We start from the raw sequence: 18,217 nt of genomic DNA on the forward strand, positions 1-18,217 counted from the left end.
TAATAAACATTTAATGAATATTAAGAAAATACTGATTACTTTAAAATTGCTTCCTTTTTTAACAAACAGCGTTTTAATATATGTGTCCTTAAATTCTACAAATGCATAGTAACTAAAAATTTAAATATATTGAAATTAAATTGTCTGAATGCTATTATTAATTATAGATGATTATAGATAAAATGTTTTTCAATAAAAGAGAGAAACCTAAACAATTATTTGATGGAAATTTAAAATATTGTATGCCATCAGCCTAGGTGTACAATTTGCACATTTCTTATAGAAAATAAGTGCATGACTAATTAATATGTTACCTTTAAAAATAGTTTTACTTAGAAGTGTTTATATATATATATATATATATGAATAAGAGAGTGATATGGTTTAGCTGTGCCCACATCCAATTCTCATCTTGAATTACTAGTCCCCATAATCCCCATGTGTCCTTGGAGGGACCTGGAGGGAGGTAATTGAATCATGAGGGTGGTTTCCCCCTTGCTGTTCTCTTGATGGCGTGTGAGTTCTCACAAGATCTGACGGTTTTATAAGCATCCGGCATTTCCCCTCCTGGCACTCATTCTCTCTCCTGTCACCTTGTGAAGAGATCCCTTCTACCATGATTGCAAGTTTACTGAGGCCTCTTTAGCCATGTGGAACTGTGAATCAATTAAACCTCTTTCCTTTATAAATTACCCAGTCTCAGGTATGAACTTGTAGTAGCATGAGAACAGACTACTACAGTAAATATGTATTAGGGGTGACGTGCTGCTGTAAAGACACCCACAAGTATGGAAGCAACTTTGGAACCAGGTAACAGGCAGAGGCTGGAACAGTTTGAAGGGCTGAGAAGAAGACAGGAAGGTGTGGGAAAGTCTGGAACTTCCAAGAGACTTGTTAAATAGCTTTGATAAAAACACTGATAGTGATATGGATGATGAAGTCCAGGCTGAGGTGGTCTGAGATAGAGAAGAGGAACTTGTTGGGAACTGGAGCAAAGGTGACATTTGCTATGCTTTAGTAAAGAGATTGGCAGCACTTTGCCACTGCCCTAGAGATCTGTGAAACTTGAGAGAGATTATTTAGGGTATCTAGCAGAATAAATTTCTAAGCCACAAAGTGTTCAAAAGGAAACAGAGCATAAATTTTGGAAAATTTATAGTGTGATGATGCAATAGAAAAGAAAAACCCATTTTCTAGGGATGAATTCAAACCTGCTGCAGAAATTTTTATAAGGAACAAGGAACCGAATGTTAATTATCAAAACAATGGGGAAAATGTCTCCAGAGCACGTCAGAGACCTTCACAATGGCCCCTCCCATCACAGGCCAGGAAGCCTGGGAGGCAAAAATGTTTTCGTGGGCTCAGCCCAGGGTCCCCCTGCTGTGTGTTTCTGAGGTACTTGATGTCCTGCACCCCAGCAAATTTAGCCTTAGCTATGGCTCAAAGGGGCCAAAGTACAGCTCAGGCCTTGCTTCAGAGGGTGCAAGCCCCAAGCCTTGGTGGAATACATGTGGTGTGTTGGGCCTGTGGGTGCTCAGAAGTCAAGAATTGAGGCTTGGGAAACTCCATCTAGATTTCAGGGATGTACGGAAACATCTGGATATCCAGGCAGAAGTTACTACACAAGCACAGCCCTCATTGAAGAACCCCTGCTAGGGCAGTGTGGAAGGGAAATGTGGGGTTGGAGCTCTGACAGAGTCCCCACTTGGGCACTGCCTAATGGAACGCTGAGAAGTGGGCCACCTTTCTCCAGACCTCAAAATAGCAGATCCACTGAAAGCTTGCACCATATTCCTAGAGAAGCTGCAGACCCTCAGTGCCAGCCTGTGAAAGCAGCATGGGGTGGGGGACTGCATACCCTGCAAAGCCACAAGAACAGAGCTGCCCAAGCCCATGGAAGACCACCTCTTGCATCAGCATAACCTAGATGTGAGACATGGAGTCAAAGGAGAATCATTCTGAAACTTAAATATTTAATGACTGCCCTATTGCATTTTGGAATTCCATCGGGCCTGTACCCCTTTGTTTTGGCCAATTTCTCCCATTTGGAATGGGGTTATTTACCCAATGCCTATACCCCCAGTGTATCTAGGATGCAACTAACTTCCTTTGAGTTTTACAGGCTCATAGGTTGTAGGGACTTGCCTTGTCTCAGATGAGATTTTGGACTTGGACTTTTGTGTTAATGCTCGAATGAGTTAAGACTTTGGGGGACTGTTTGAAAGGCTTGATGTTTGAAATGTGAAGACATGAGATTTGGGACGGGCCAGAGGTGGAATGATACAGTTTGCCCATGTCACCACTCAGATACCATCTTGAATTGTAGTTCCTATAGTCCCCACATGTGGTGGGAGGGTTTCAATGGGAAGTAAGTGAATCGTGGGGGTGGTCTTCCCCATGCTGTTTTTATGATGGTGGGTGATTCTCGTGAGATTTGATGGTATTATAAACATCTGGCATTTCCTCTGCTGGCACTCATTCTTCCTCGTGCTGCCCTGTGAAGAGATGCCTTCTGCCATGATTGTAAGGTTATTGAGGCCTCCCCAGCCAGGTAGAACTGTGAGTGAATTAAACCTCTTTCCTTTATAAATACCCAGTCTCAAGTATGTCTTTATAGCAGTGTGCAAACGGACTAGTACACAGACTCTTTGTAACTATTTATCTGTGATTATTGTCAGTGGTATCTCCTATATTATATTACCTGTGATAAAATTGAGTGCGTTAGTGACTCATTTTTAGAGATGCAGGTGAAAAGTTACATGAGGAGAGATTATTTATTAATAATACAAAACTGTAGGGCTTGATATACACTTAGATATTACCTCGTTTAACTCGTGCATTTTGCAAAGGTGAAGCTGTGACCCAGAGACTTCAAAGACCTTAAAAGTTCAGGTGGTAGCCAACTTGAGGCAAAATCTGATTTAGAATGATGTCCCTGTAATCTTAAGCCAATCTTTTTTCCAACGATAGCCCTCATGGAGTCTGCTAGTATTAGTGCAATTAGATTTGAGATATGAAATGAATATTTTAGCTATTTTAGTAAACTCAATACTTCTTCTGAAGAAAAGTATTTATTCTAAAGAAATCTTTATAATTGGTGATTTTTTTTGTAGTTCATAAACTATCTTCCTTGTTTGTACCTTGACCAATCTAATTACTCTTTTATTTATCACCCTTTACTCAAAACCTTTGGTATATGCAAACCCTCTCTAGTTTATAAAACTCTCTGATAAAGAAGAAAAAAAAGATGATTGATATATGAAGAAAAATAAATACAGAAAATATTTTCATAGCGGCGAGAGTGGATGCAGACTGTTGGTTAAGCGCACAGGCTCTGCAGCTTGGAACCAACAGCTTTAAACCTTAGCTCCAGTGGCGCCTGCTATGTGTCCGGAGCAAGTTCTTCTCCTCTGCCCCTCAGTTTAATCATTTATAAAACTAATACATGTTGTAAAATAATGAACACTTTATAATCTTGTTGTGAAAATGAAAAAAATTAATACATGTAGCATGTTTAGAAGACTATCACGTTAAATGTCACATAATTAATAAAACATTTTGCAGATAGTTCACTCAAATTATAGAAAAAATAGGGAAAGACCAGGCACGGTGGCTTCTACCTGTAATCCCAGCACTTTGGGATGCCAAGGTGGATGGATCACTTGAGGACAGGAATTTGAGACCAGCCTGGCCTCAGAGTTTCATGGTGAAACCCAGTCTCTACTTAAAAAAAAAAAAAAAAGCTTGGTGTGGTTGCCCATGCCTGTGTGGTGCCAGCTACTTGAGAGGTTGAGGCAGGAGAATCACTTGAACCTGGGAGACAGAGGTTGCAGTGAGCCAATATCACACCACTGCACTCAATCCTGGGTGACAGAGTGAGACTCTGTCTCAAAAAATATATATGTGGAAATCATGACAACTATTTCAAAATATGTGAAGGTGTTTTATTTCAAAGAAGCACTGAACATATTCTTAGGAAGTCTTTGAATGATGAATGAAGTTACAGCAGACCGACGTTGTCCCAATGGTGCTTGTGGAAGAAAGAAGTTCTCTTTGGAAGTAATATGTTATCAGTTGACGGCATTTGTCTTAGTTCATTATTTGTTGCCTATAACAGGATGCCTAAAACTGGGTAATTTATTAGAAATGACAGGTATTTCTTATGGTTCTGGAGTCTAGGGAGTCCAAGGTTGAGGGGTGATATCTGGTGAGCACCTTCTTTTTGAGGGAACTCTCTGCAGAGTCCCAAGGTGGCACAGCAGATCTCATGATGAGGGGCTGAGACTGCTAGCTCAGCTCTCTCTTCATTTTTATAAAGCCACCAACCCCACCCTCATGATAAGTCATTAATCCATTTACCCAATAATCTATTAATCCCTGCATGGATTAACTTATTCGTGGGGGCAGAGGTCTCATTACCCAATCACCTGCTAAAGGTTCCACCTCTCACTACTGCCTCACTGGGGACAAATATTCAAATCACAGCAGAATCAAGCAGATCTGGCTATGAAATTTTTATGAGCATTATAGGCCTTCCCTTTTTGTAGTAAACTTTTCCAATTAATAACTATGCTATTGAGAAGGACCATCTACCTGAGTCCCTGAGCATCCTTCATTCTTGCTCAGTTTGTCAGACTGCAAGGCATATGCAGATAGCAATATAGGCAACTGTGTAACTTCAAAGAACCCTATCATTCACTCCCCAAAGGAGGGAACTGACTTATTTGCTCCCTCATGAAATGTGTGTTGCTTGCTCAAAAAATACTTGCTATCTAGCTGGCTTTCCTGCAACAGCACTTTCTCTACTATTGGCATCCATTAAGAGCCAACTGTGTTGCCTTCTTCCTACTTTCACCTCCCCACTGCATGGGACAAATGATAAAGGAGAGCTGATATAAACGCAAAGCTGTGTGTCTGCCATAAGTAGTAAAGTCGTATATCTCTGCTCCAGAACTCTTGTCTCCTGCACAAACCATGGAATAGCAACAAACTAACTTGTTAGATTCCAAGTAGGGTGAAATCTCAGAAGCTTAGCAGTTCTAGACACATAGAAACAGCAGCTGATTTCATTGCCTGCTTGTGGCCATAGTCATGGTGCTAATCCCTTTATGTACATTTTGTTAGGAGTCCTTTACTATAGTCGTTTTGCATTTTGGTTTTACAGAATGACTACATAACTCACCGGACATCAAACGTGGTACTTTGACTGACTTGAAAATATATGCCCATACGTCTGTACCATACCATGCTACCTCGTGTTAACATATTACTCCCCTGTCCCCTCACCTACTTACAAGTATTTTCATTGGCTAAAACACTAAAACATTATCATACAGAGTTCAAAGGAAGGGAAACTGACCTTGCATTTCTGTAAACGTATTTCTTAATATTCCTGCCTTTCCATCAGGCCTGGCCTATTTGCTAGACTCTTTTTTAATTCATGCTTTCCCTTCAGGTTCTAAAGTTCGGTTGGAAGGCAGAGCGTAGCGATGGGCTACAAAATGGTGAGACTGCGGTGGTTACTGAAAGCAGCCCGTCAGCTTACTCTGTTCTCGCTATGTCAAGGCTAATATACAAAATCATTTGTGTTTTTATATACTAAAATTTAATAAATGGAAATTGGAATTTTATTTGTATTTATTCATTTATTCAATTATTTTTTGAGACCAGGTGTCACTCTGTCACCCAGGCTGGAGTCTAGTGATGAAATCACAGCTCCCTGCAGCCTCAACCCCATGGGCCTGAGTGATCCTTCCACCTCAGCCTCCTGAGTAGCTGGGACTACAGGTGTGCACCACCGCAGCTAGCTAAGTTTTACTTTTCATAGAGATGGGGCTCAGTATGTTGCCCAGGCTGGTCTCAATCTCCTAGACTCAAGCAATCCTTCTACACTCAGCCTTGGAATTTTAAAATACATTTATAAAAGCATAAAACAGAATAAAACTAAAAATTATTTGGAAGATTTTAATTATGAAAGCTAAAACGTGTTGATAAGGGAAATTGACAAAGATCAAAATAAAACACTTGTTTTCATGGATGACACAAGTTGACATTGTAAGTATTTCAATTCTCACCAAACTGATTTATCAGTTGAGTACAATGCTAATCAAAATCACAGCAAGTAGTTTTGTAAAAATTCACAAATAGATTCTAAATGTATATGAAAATGCTAAAAATCTCTAATTGCCAAATAATTTTCAAAGTGAAAACATAGTTGGATGACTCACATGACTCGTTTCAAGGCTTATTGAGAAGATACATGAATCAGACGGTGTAGTATTGATTTAAGAATGAATGATTATATCAATGAAACACAATGGAGAGTCCCCAAATGGACCCACACAGATATGGTCAATTGATTTTTAACAAAGATGTCCTCCTAATTGGAAGGGAAAATCATGTTTTTTAAAAAAAATGCTGAAACCTTTGGACATCCATATGAGAATGTACTTCAACTCATATATAGCGCTATATACAAAAAGCAAGTCACAATGGGTCATATACCAAAGTGTAAAGCTTAAAATTGTACAACTTCTAGAATAAAGCCTAGGAGATATTTTTGGTGACATTGGGTTAGGAAAAGAATTTAGATAAGTTATAAGAAGCACAAATCATAAGAGAATTTTTTTCTTTCAAACACAGTTATACAAACAAAAGTACAAAGATGCTGAGTGGGAGAGAATATTTGCCAAGAGCATATCTGATAAGTGATTTGGATATGGACTATATAAACTCAATAATCTGAAAACAAAGAAACCAATACAAATAGTCAAAAGATTTGAGCCCACACTGTACCAAAGAAAAGAAATTTTGTATGCAACTACAAAAAACTCTAAATAGCAAACGCTATTTATTTCAGAAGGAGCAATGCTGGAGGCATCACATCCCTCAATTTTAAATTATATTATGAAGCTATAGTAATCAAAATAGTATGACACTGGCAATAAAACAGACACATAGACCAGTGGAACAGAATAGGAAGCACAGAAATAAACCCAAGCATCTGTTGTCTATTGATCTTTGCACAAAGATGCAATGGGAAAAAAAGTTACTTCAGTAATTTTTACTGTGAAAACTGGATATTCACATACAAAAGAATGAAACTGCACCCTTGTCTTACACCATGTAGAAAAATTAAGACAAAATGGATGAAAGACTTAAATATAAAATTTAAAACCATAAGCTTCCTGAAAAAAGAAAAAAGCTCCTCAATAACTTTTGTGGCAGTGAGTTTTATGGATATGACACCAGACGACAAAAAGCACAGATGACAAAAGAAAAAATAAGTAAAAATAGGTCAGTTACATCAGACTAAAAGCCTTCTACACAGTTTTCACTAAGAAAACAGTGAAATCAGCAGCATGAAAGAGCAACATGTTTAATGGGAGGAAATAATTGTGAACCATATACTTAGGTATATATATATATATATATATATATATATATATATATATCTGTGCATATGTATGTACAAATATATATGATAAGGGATAAATATCTAATGAACTCACACAGCTGACTATAAAAAAATCTGTAAGTTTTTAAAATGAGCAAAGAACCTGAATAGACATTTTCCCAGAGGACATATATAATTTTGTCCAACAGGTGTATGAAAAGGCACTCAACATCAGTAGTCATCAGAGAATTCAAATTCAAAGCACAACAAGATGCTACCTCACATCTGTAAGGATGAAAGTTATCAAAAAGACAGGAGATAAGCAGTGTGGGTGAGGGTGAGGAGAAAAGGAACCCCTTGAACACTTTGTGAGGATGCAAAATGGGTAGCCACTACGGAAACAAGTGCAGCGTTTCCTCAAAAAATTAAAAAATAGAACTACCATATGATCCAGCATTGCAATTTTGGATATTTTATTCATAAGAAATGAAATCAGGATTTCAAAGACATATGTGCCATCCCATGTTCATTTCAGCATTATTCATGATAGTGATGATATGGAAACAAAGCCCATGAGCAGATGAATGGATAAAGAAATCATGGTGCGTATGTACAGAATATCATTCAGCTGCAAAAAAGGGAAATCCTGTTATTTGCAGTGGATGAATGTGGAAGACATTAGGCCAAGTGAAGTAAGCCAGACACAGACAAATAGCGCATGACCTTGCTTGCGTGTGGACTCTGAAAACCTGAAAATCACAGAAGCGGAGAATAGAACAGTGGCTGCCAGGCACTGGAGAGGGTGAGCAAGGAGAAGTGTCAGTCACAGAGCACACACTTTACGTCATAAGATGAGCAAGTTTTGGAGAGCTAATGTGATGTGTCGATTAATAGAATTGTAGTAGCCTTTACAAAATGTATATCAAATTACCACAATATACGCCTCAAATATATTCCATTTTTATTTAAAAAGTATTTTAAAATAAGAAAATAAAATTCAAATTAGAATCACAGTATGAGAAGCCCTAACATACCTAATCATAATTGACTCCAAGGGGCACAAAGGGTCTCTTGGAAATGATAAAGTATTCTGTACATTGCTGGTTGTTTTCTTATGCAAAATTGAATCTCATTGAACTAAACAACAAGGGGTGAATTTTACTGGATGTAAACTAGACCTCAATAAATAGAAGTTTTAAAAAGGCAAAAAATTAGCTCTAATTAGAATCTCAGTGATTATGGTAGACTACATGAAATACTTATGTTTATATAGATTTCACCTGATTAAATACACATGCATTTCTGTTTATATGCTAACAATTCAGGAGACACATTTTTAAATCTTAAAGTGATACAATGCAAATTTAACATTTATTTTCTATTTGTTTTTAATGGACATTATAAAATAATGGCTGTATTTTGGCAATAAAGTCAATAGAAGAATAAAAAATTAAGTATCATTTATTTTTGGCCTCCTTTGAGCTGTATAGGATTAACAAAATTTACTCTGCTTGTAATATTGTAGTACTTAAAGATATAATTTTTTAAATTCTCATGTTATTCCATTGCAAACTTGAAATTTTTCCCATGATTTTATACTTTAAATCCTATATGAATAATTTTTAAACTAATTATCCAATTATGCCTTTATTAGGTTGTTTGCAATCCATTTTTGCATTTAAATGTTGAATCTTGCTTAGTTCAGCCCTGCATTTCAATCCCAGCTCTTAAATTGCATACTGATTCATCTATTATAGTCACATATACGTTTGTAAATGTTTTCTTCTGGAGTTCAAATAAATATATATTTTTTCTTTTAAAGGTAAAATTGAATAAAGTCTGGAATTAATTTCAAAAGGTTTACAGATTTCTCATTAATTTCTTTCCTGCAGCTTCTAAGAAGTATTTCTTATCTAAATAAGATCTATAGTCCAGCTATCCTGTACTGACAGTTTTCACTTGATGAAACATTAGAAAGATACTAATTGTAGCATTGACTTTTTTCTTGTAGCAGTCCCCTGGTGTTACCAATTGCCAAGCAAGACAGTTTGTTGGAAAAAGACACTATGTTCAAAGATGCCACAAAAGGTCTGTGTAATCAGCAGTCTCAGGACAGCACCCCAGAAAACCCCACGATGAGTGTTTCCACCAAACCCGAGCAGGTAATCACGCCCTCGCTGTGTCTACTGGTACTTTTTCATATCAAGTAATGTATTAAAATCCAACATATTTCAAAAACAAATGTGTACTATTTTCCATTGAAAGACCACTTAATGCATAGATTAATATTTTGCTTGCAGTTTTCATAAACTGATCCACAAACGTAATGCTATTGTTCTTTACAACAATTTGAATTTTGGTTTTGACTTATATACCAGGAATGTAAGCTTAGCCAGTATATTACTTCTTAAATATTTCCAGTTGAATCATTTGTCATTATTTTTACTGTTATGTATTCTTTGATTTTTGGTTTATTTCAATGATCCAAATATTTTACAAACTAGAAGGGCAAACCGGTCACTGAATCATTTATTCTTAAAAGTAACTATGGTCATGCCTTGTGTGTGTATCTGTGTATGTCTGTGTGTTTATGTTGCATGTGTGTCTGTGTATACATGAGTGTCCTGCTCTGGTACCCAAGTTATGGGAGATAATTTTTTATTTAAAGGGGGAGAAAGTGATGAGCTTGGAGTTATGGAAATTAATGTATTTTCTTTTATCATGGCCACAGAAATAAATGACTTTTGTGTATTTTTGTTTTATAAGTGGCAAAATAACTTCCATCTTTACAGACATTTTAGCCAGATGTCCTAAAGATCTTCTTAAAATTTAATTTTAATTTTATTAATTTTTGTTATTTCAAGTAACTAAAACAGGTAAGCAAAACATTTGAAACACTTTTACATTTTAGTAGGTGTATTCTTCTGCTCAAGCTGCCATGACAAACACCACAGTCTGGGTGGCTTCAACAACAGACATGCGTTTCTCACAGTCATCAAGGCGTCTGGACTCTGAGAGTCCAAGGTCACGGTGCAGGCTGGCTGCAGGTGCGGGACACCTTCCCACCCTCGCTGGGTGGGCAGAAGGAGGCAGCATGAATGGGAAGGAGGGAGAGGCAGAGAGGAACAGGAAGAGGGCACTCTCTGGAGTGATCTTGTAGGATCAGGATCTCACCCTCAGGATTTCATTCAACTTAAATTACTTCCTCATAGGCCCTGTCTCCACGTACAGTTGCATTAGGGATTGGGGCTTCCACATATAGATTTGGAAGAATACAATTAGTTCATAGTACTAGACAAATTAAAGGTTAGGTAAACTTTAAGACAAAATATGTATATATTTTTGGGGACAGAAGATCACCGTGTCACTCAAGCTGGAGTGCAGTGTCACAATCATGGCTCATCAAGGTTCAATCTCCCAGGTTCTAGTGATCCTCCTGCCTCAGCTTTGAGACAGCTGGGACTAGGGTGTATGCCACCATGCCCGGCCTTTTTCTTTTGTTTTTTATTAAGATGGGGGTCTCACTATGTTGCCCAGGCTGATCTTGACTTCCTAGGCTCAAGTGATCTTCCCATCTTAGCCTCCCAAAGTGCGTGGATTATAGGTATGAGCCATCACCCCTGGCAAAATATGTCTTAACCTTCTAAAGGATCCTATTAACTTCTGTTAAGATTCCAAGTGTTTCTGAGCCATATAATTTGTGTACTTTAATGTCTGACATAACTTTCCATTTCCAGTTATGATTTAATACTATCCTGCAATTAGTATCCTGTACTAGAGGAAAAATGACAATTAATTATGTCTAACACCGTCTCCACCCATACATTTTAACACTGTGCTTGTAAATGTAATTTAAAAGCTTAGTTTTTGTTTTCAATACAGATATTTAAGACTCAAATTAGTTTGCAGTTGAATGGTGAGGAAACAAATTTCTGAGTTACTTTACAACAGCTGAATCTCAAGAGTGATTCCTGTTTCCTAATTATTTTCATGGGCAGCCACTTTGAATAAAGTCTTATGGGGTGTTTTCTCTTGTATAAAAACCCATTACTGCTCACCTTTAGCTTTAACAAAATAATATCTCATATATGTATATACGTATATATGTTTCCTTTTGGGAGGGAAAATATTTCATTTTTTCAGTAACTTATTGATTGATTAAAACATTACATCATATGATTCTGTTAGAATAGGTATGTGAGTGAAGAATTTCGGTATGACCGACAATTGAACACTGTTTTCAAACTTACGGAGTTATTTTCCTCATACTTTAATTTGTTATTAAGAGTGGGAATATTAATATTATTAATTACATTTCTTAGAGAAATTAAAGATAACTTTAAAATGTGTTTTTGTTTTTACTAGTATTGTTTTGAAGTATTTTCTCTTAATTCATTTATAGAAATGTGTAGAAAACCTCAGGCTAACTGATTTCCTACTGTTCAAAGTAACTAACATTCACGCACTTTTGAATGCAATTGTTGATAACGGCGTGACTTGTAGTCAATGTGTATATGTGAAATTATTGTCCATTTCTATTAATTTGCTTTCAAGTTGTATTAATTAGGTTTTTGAGTTTAACAGTAGTAAGTATGACTATCATTTATTTAATTAAAGAAGAGCAAACTAGGTCAACCCTTTCATCAAGGTACTGAGATTTCTCCCTCTGTGGAGTCAAAGCAATTTCTGATTAGAAGATTAATTGCTTTTTAGTGGTAATTTAATAAGATGTTTCCAAAAGACATAAAATATCCTTCAAAAATAAGGCATTCACAACATAAGAATATCAAGCATATTCTTCATGGGATAACTTTTCTGTTTTAATGTAGACTTTTTACAGTTGTATCCTAGTCATAAAAAGTAATTGTAACCATGCTGTGCTTTTGTATTATTAAAGATGGAAAGGCTGCTACCCAGGCTCTCTGCTCCTGTGTGATCTAATGTTCACCCACTAATACGCCACCCTGTATCCGTCATGTTCCCATACGTTCTTGCCCACAAGGTGCTAGCTGGACGGTTCTCTCCAGGGAAGATTAGCATGAGAAACCGAGCAGATTATATATTCACTTTTCATAGGAAAGCTTTCCAAAACACTTTTCAAAGCTATAAAGTTCTATTTAACATTTTATAAATAAATACATCATGTGGAAAAATTTTAAAAATTAAAATAAAAGCTACTTAGCATCTCTCTTTCCAGATTTTTAAAGGGTAGGTCTTATCAAGTGGTAACTGTGTAAATGAATATTAAAGGCTTGATTTAACATTGTAACTTTTTTTTAATTTCCAAGAACCACTAAAATTAACATTTGTTTTTATAATTTCTCTGAGAACACAGAATGTTTCTTAAATTAGTTGTAATGTGCAAGACTTCCTTCTCTTCCCTTTCCCTCCTGGTTTCCTCTCCTCTCCCATCCCATCCCTCCCTTAACTGCTGGGTTTTTTTTCATTCTTTTCTTGGTTCCCTAACTTCTTATTTCCCATCTTTCCTCCTTCTCTTCTTTCTGACATTTTATTTAACTTAGGTTTAAGGTTGAAATTCAAATCGAGTCTTTATTCCATTTAGTGAAGCCATGATAGCCTCTAGTAGAGAGGACGCCTGACAGGGACATGCAGCTTTGCTGTGGTTCAGGTCTGTAGCCCAGGAGCTCTGTGGAAGTTCCATAGCCTCACTGAGCCTCATCTGTAAAATGGGTACATAGGACCAGCCTTTTTTGGTTGGTATGAAGATGACAGGAGGTGAGGCCATATGGTACTATCAGGAACATGATACAAATGCAGTCATATGGGTGTATTTATTTTTATTACTGTATAGACTGACTGTATGAGACTGACTGGAATTACATACTCTAGTTTTGCCGGAACAATAAAATCTTCTACTCCTTGCAGGGATCTGCTCTAAATGTATGTAGTTCCAGTCAATGCATCCACAGGACTTTATACTTTTCAATGTAAATGTAGAATATTTTAGAAAATAATAATGCAAAATAATATGTTGGTTAACATTTCAAAGCTTAAAAATTCTTTCACCTACATTATCTGAATCCTCAAAATGTCACTGTGAGCAAGTTATTGTCTACTTTCACTATGTAACTTAAACTCAAGTTTCCAACTGAGTTTCAAGCTGATCAAAAAGTTAAACAGTCTGAGAACAGTGGCTTACACCTATGATCCCAACACTTTTAGAGGCCAAGGACTGTTTGAGGCCAGTAGTTCAAGACCAGCCTGGGCAACATAGCAAAACCCCATTTCTACAAAATATTTAAAAATTAGGAGGGTATGGTGGTGCACACCTGTGGTCCCACCAAGTCAGGAGGCTGAGTTGGGAGGATTGCTTGAGCTCAGAGGTTGGAGGCTGCAGTGAGCTAGGATGTCATCACTGCACTCCAGCATGGACTACAGAGTGAGACCCTGTGTCGAAAAAATAGTTAAATGAATTGTCTAGAATCTGAAATGTTTCTTTTATTTTGTTTCCAGTGCTCTATTGGGGGCACCACAGCAGGTTTCTAGGATCGGCTGTAACTTTAACCCTGTAGTCCACAGAGACACCAGCACACATGAACACCAGCCCGTAGATCCCCAGCCAAGTAAAGGGAAAGGGAAAGGGCCTGGTAGACTTCACTATTTAAGAAACACTTGGCGGAATAACAAAAGGCGGGCAAAACTGCACAGGACTGTCCAGGCATGGCATGGGTGGAGGCCTTGGGAAGCGAAGTAAAGTGTGTGTCACTTTATCACCCTTTCCTAATCTGGTCATTCCAGTCAACACATAGTCTTTTTTAAAACATTTCCTCTTTTCTTTTTACTTATGCTTACTGGGTTATTTGCTCTTAGACCGCCTTCCTCCAAATCCTGTTGCCCTGATCCCACCTGTCAGATCATCTCTGTTGCCCGTTAGTAGTACATGTCTAGTCACTGGACATGTACTACTAACTGCCTAGAGAGAAGTCACAAACAAGCAAACAAAACCAGACAACACGGTAAAGCCCACGGTGCTCAAAACAGCATCTACACGGTAGAGACAAAGGATCAGCAAATTCAGAAAACTTTCAAAACTTAAATTCACTTTGGAGCTCGAAGCATTTCTCAAAGTGTTTCTCCTAAATTCTTCCTGGTCTTCTATTCTAAATTATGTCTATCTTGTGTTTTCGATCTCTCCTTTTGGAAATATATAGAATAATAACCATAATGGTCAGTTTTGGAGAGGGTAGGTAATCTCTTGTCCTTATCTGGTAATTGCTCTTATGTTTGTTTGGTAGACATTGGTGGTGCCCACTTTTTAGCCTACAACTGCAACATAAAAACATTCACAACATACTTGTTATTTTTCTTTCTACTTATCAGCTGTCACAGTGCTTTTGAAATCTATAAAGAATGTGCTCCTTTGATAGCCTTGCTTAAGATTGATTATCAAAGCTTCCTTTTGGGTTATTTTGGAATCTGGATGTGAGAAATGCAAGGAACTCTTCCCTTGATCTGCTCTCACACTGGATCTACCCCACGGTGTAACTATAAACAGGCTAGGGAGTATTCATATTTTTACTGTCAGCCTAGTAGTTTCTCTGACCCATGTAACAGCTGTGCCACTGAAGACGAGAATCCACAGGAATACCAATGAGATGTCTATGATAGCTGCTCCAGGCTTGCTGGAACGAATGCAGAGCTTCTGTTAGTACTATTCATGCCTTTTCTAAATGTGCACATAGAAATTTGCATTGAAGTTGTTAGCATCGTGACTGTAAGAAGGATCTTTTTATCCTAGCATAAATCATTACTCCTGAAGAAAATACTAATCTTACTCTTGATCTTCCTCCTTTTTCTGATTCCTTTGGGAGTTAAAGATGTATGCTAACTTGCTGGAGAGTTTTGCCTTATTTTTGCATTGCTCAAAGTTATTGCAATCATTATTGATCTACATCCAATTATGTACATGTATGAATATGCATATGGATTATTTTTGTGCATGCATGCAGGCATACATGCATGCATAGATAGTTTTTGGAGTTGTCTATATGTGTGTGTAAGTTCGTGTACTTTGGAAAAATGTTGCAAAGATAGTAAAAGAAAATATATTTACACCCATCCATAAATTGATGGTGAAAGTTCCCTTTTATGTGTCTCTCTACATAAGACTTTGGCCAAAAGTTATTTAACCTCTAGAACATACATTCTTACCTAATTTGCACTTATTATCTAGATTACTTTTATATCCAAAAGCAACTGTTCCAGTCTGTGATCCTGGAATGCAGTCAAGTTGTCCATCTTTATAAGGAAACCCTCAATCTTGTCTAAGTTAATCCTGGCTAGGAAATCAAGTGCAATTTAGTTGCATACAGTTGCATATGGCAGCTCCTCTTTTTCTTAAATTAATCTACATCCAATCCGTTCCTCCTCCTCTTTGGCCTCTTCCTTGGGCCCCCTTTTTCTAGAGCTTGCTGCTGTTCTCACCACTCCTGCCTTTTCTCTGCCCCAGCTGCCAGAATGGTGTCTTAGCACGGTGAAGCTGGTCTTGCCGTCCCCATGCTCATTACCTCTGTGACTTTTGCTAATTCCTGGAATGAAGCAGCTCTTCCTCAGGGCTCAGGACCCTTTGCCAGCTCCTTCAGTATCCCCTGCTGCCGCTTCCTCCCACCTCCTCCACACCAGGGCAGATTCCAGGGCCTCCCACACACCCATCCCCTCCCTACCTGCCAGCCCTCACCGTGTCCTTCCCTCTCCCTGAGACATCTCCCCCAACATCCCACAGGACTGCCTTTTAAAATTATGTGCAATTTCAACTTCAGTGTGACCTCTTCAAAGAGGACTTCTCGGACCATCTAATGTGAAATTTTTCTCTTTTCAAAGCGTCATGCTTTTCCCTTCATGTACATTTTGTACTTGTATTTCTGTCCTAACTTCTCCCCTGAGTAGAGGAGGTCACAAACATCATTCTGTTATTCCTCTTTGTGCTAAACCTCTACCACAATGACCAACAAAGAAGATAAGCAAGGGAAATGTGGCACATTATTGAATAGATGTCATCAGGTATTTCCATTATCCACTGGAATTCCTCCTGCTTCCCAGTGGTTATCATGCCAGCTTCTGCTTCTGATTTATCAGCTGTGTGACCCTAGAAAAAGCACATGTCCTCTATGGGCCTCAAGTTCTTCATCCATTAATTAAGAATGTTGGGCTGTAACAATGAATGCCACAGTTTAAAAAATAATGTTATTTAGCAGAAGAACCTTCAGAAAGAAATACGTGAACGAGGACTGTGATTCCTAAAGCAAAGGAAAGCCGAGTGTCTTTGCTGAGAACAGCGCGGGCAGACCCAGGGCTTTCCACACTCACCTGCATGCCTCCCTCCCCCAGCCCCAAGGGAAGCTGGTAGGAAGTTACATGGTCTCCATGGCCCCTGGATATGTTACTAAGGGCACTAATGAGGCACACTTAGCTGCAGAGGGGGTGCAGGACCAACTTCTCCTCATATATTTAATTCCCTCAACCATTCTATGAAGTACATACTATCTTTCATCACATAGAGAATGAAAAGCAACTTCATGATGTTAAGGAAGAAAAATATTCAAGAACTCACAGATAGGAAGATGTACGACTGGGATTTAAACTCTCTTGTTCACCCAGCTGAATACAAAAATTGATGTTTTAGAGTTAGATGAGCTTGCATTTTCTAACATTCGAAGTGGGGAAGCTCAAATTACTGTCTAAGGTATTTACCTGAATTTGCACGACCGATGAATGAAGAATTAAAAACTGCCTGGATCAAGACCACCAGTTCCTTTGCCTGAGGGCTGTGGTAAAGGCGGCACCACTACTTCTGTGTTCATGCCTCTCTCTCAGCTGTCAGTCTGGGCAGCGCTTTGTGCCTATGAAACTCCTCAAAGTGGAACTCAGCGTATAATGTTAAAAAGTTGATATCAAACAATTTCAGAATTGTTTTGACAACCCAGGAAACACTGGCATAGCTGGAACATTATGACTTCTATTTTTATCAACAAAAAGCACCAGTTTTTGGATACAACCCTTGAACCATCTAAGTAGATAATTCTGACAGCATCAACGCCTTAAAGCTATGTCTCTAACCCAACATGAAATAACTACTTTTAGTAAGACTATATTACGTGCTTTTTGTAGGTTAATGCGGAAAGATATTTGGAAGTGTTTTTCCTTTAAATACTGCAAAGTAGATAAGATAATGAACTCAGGGTGTTTGAGTTTGTGCATCTTGGTGGGGAAGGGGACAGGCGTGTTCTTGATATTTCTGAAATCTAGATTTTTTTTTTCTTTTTTGAACCAGGGCCTAGCCCTGTCACCCAGGCTGGAGTGTAGTGGCACTCTCATGGTTCACTGCAGCCTCAAACCCTGGGGCTCAAATAATCCTCTCGCCTCAGCCTCCTGAGTAGCTGGGACTACAGGGCAAATCACCATGCCCAGCTAATGGAATATTTTACAAATTAGTTTTTAATAAACATGCATGTAGTGGAATATTGTGTTTCCTGCTTATACAAATGGTTTGAACTCCAGTGCCATAAAGCTTGCTGCCATGCCACCATTCTAACCAGAATTAACCGTGCTCTGACCTTTTATCATGCCTACTACTCAATTTGTGTTTCTATTATTGTGTGTATGTGTGTGTGTGTGTGTGTGTGTGTGTGTGTGTGTGTTTTCGTTTGTTTGTTTTTTGCTTTTTGTGGTTTTTTTGAGACAGAGACTTGCTCTGTCACCCAGGCTGGAGTGCAGTGGCTCTATCTTGGCCCACTGCAACCTCCACCTCCTGGGTTCAAGCAATTCTTGTACCTCGGCTTCCTGAGTAGCTGGGATTACAGG

The 18,217-nt window shown here is 38.1% G+C and overlaps 1 protein-coding gene across 1 annotated transcript in view; it reads left to right on the plus strand.

Moving 5' to 3' along the window:
* MYO16 (myosin XVI) overlaps window positions 1–18,217 on the plus strand; it is a 563,966-nt gene that overhangs the window by 201,030 nt on the left and 344,719 nt on the right. Inside the window, exon 10 of the mRNA XM_032246200.1 lies at window positions 9,408–9,558. Within this exon, the coding sequence (XP_032102091.1) occupies window positions 9,408–9,558 (151 nt within the window). The remainder of the gene's footprint in view (window positions 1–9,407; window positions 9,559–18,217) is intronic.

This window comes from Sapajus apella, unplaced genomic scaffold (genome assembly GCF_009761245.1).
Source record: "Sapajus apella isolate SASKATOON/1434 unplaced genomic scaffold, GSC_monkey_1.0 scaffold60, whole genome shotgun sequence".
Taxonomy (NCBI): domain Eukaryota; kingdom Metazoa; phylum Chordata; class Mammalia; order Primates; family Cebidae; genus Sapajus; species Sapajus apella.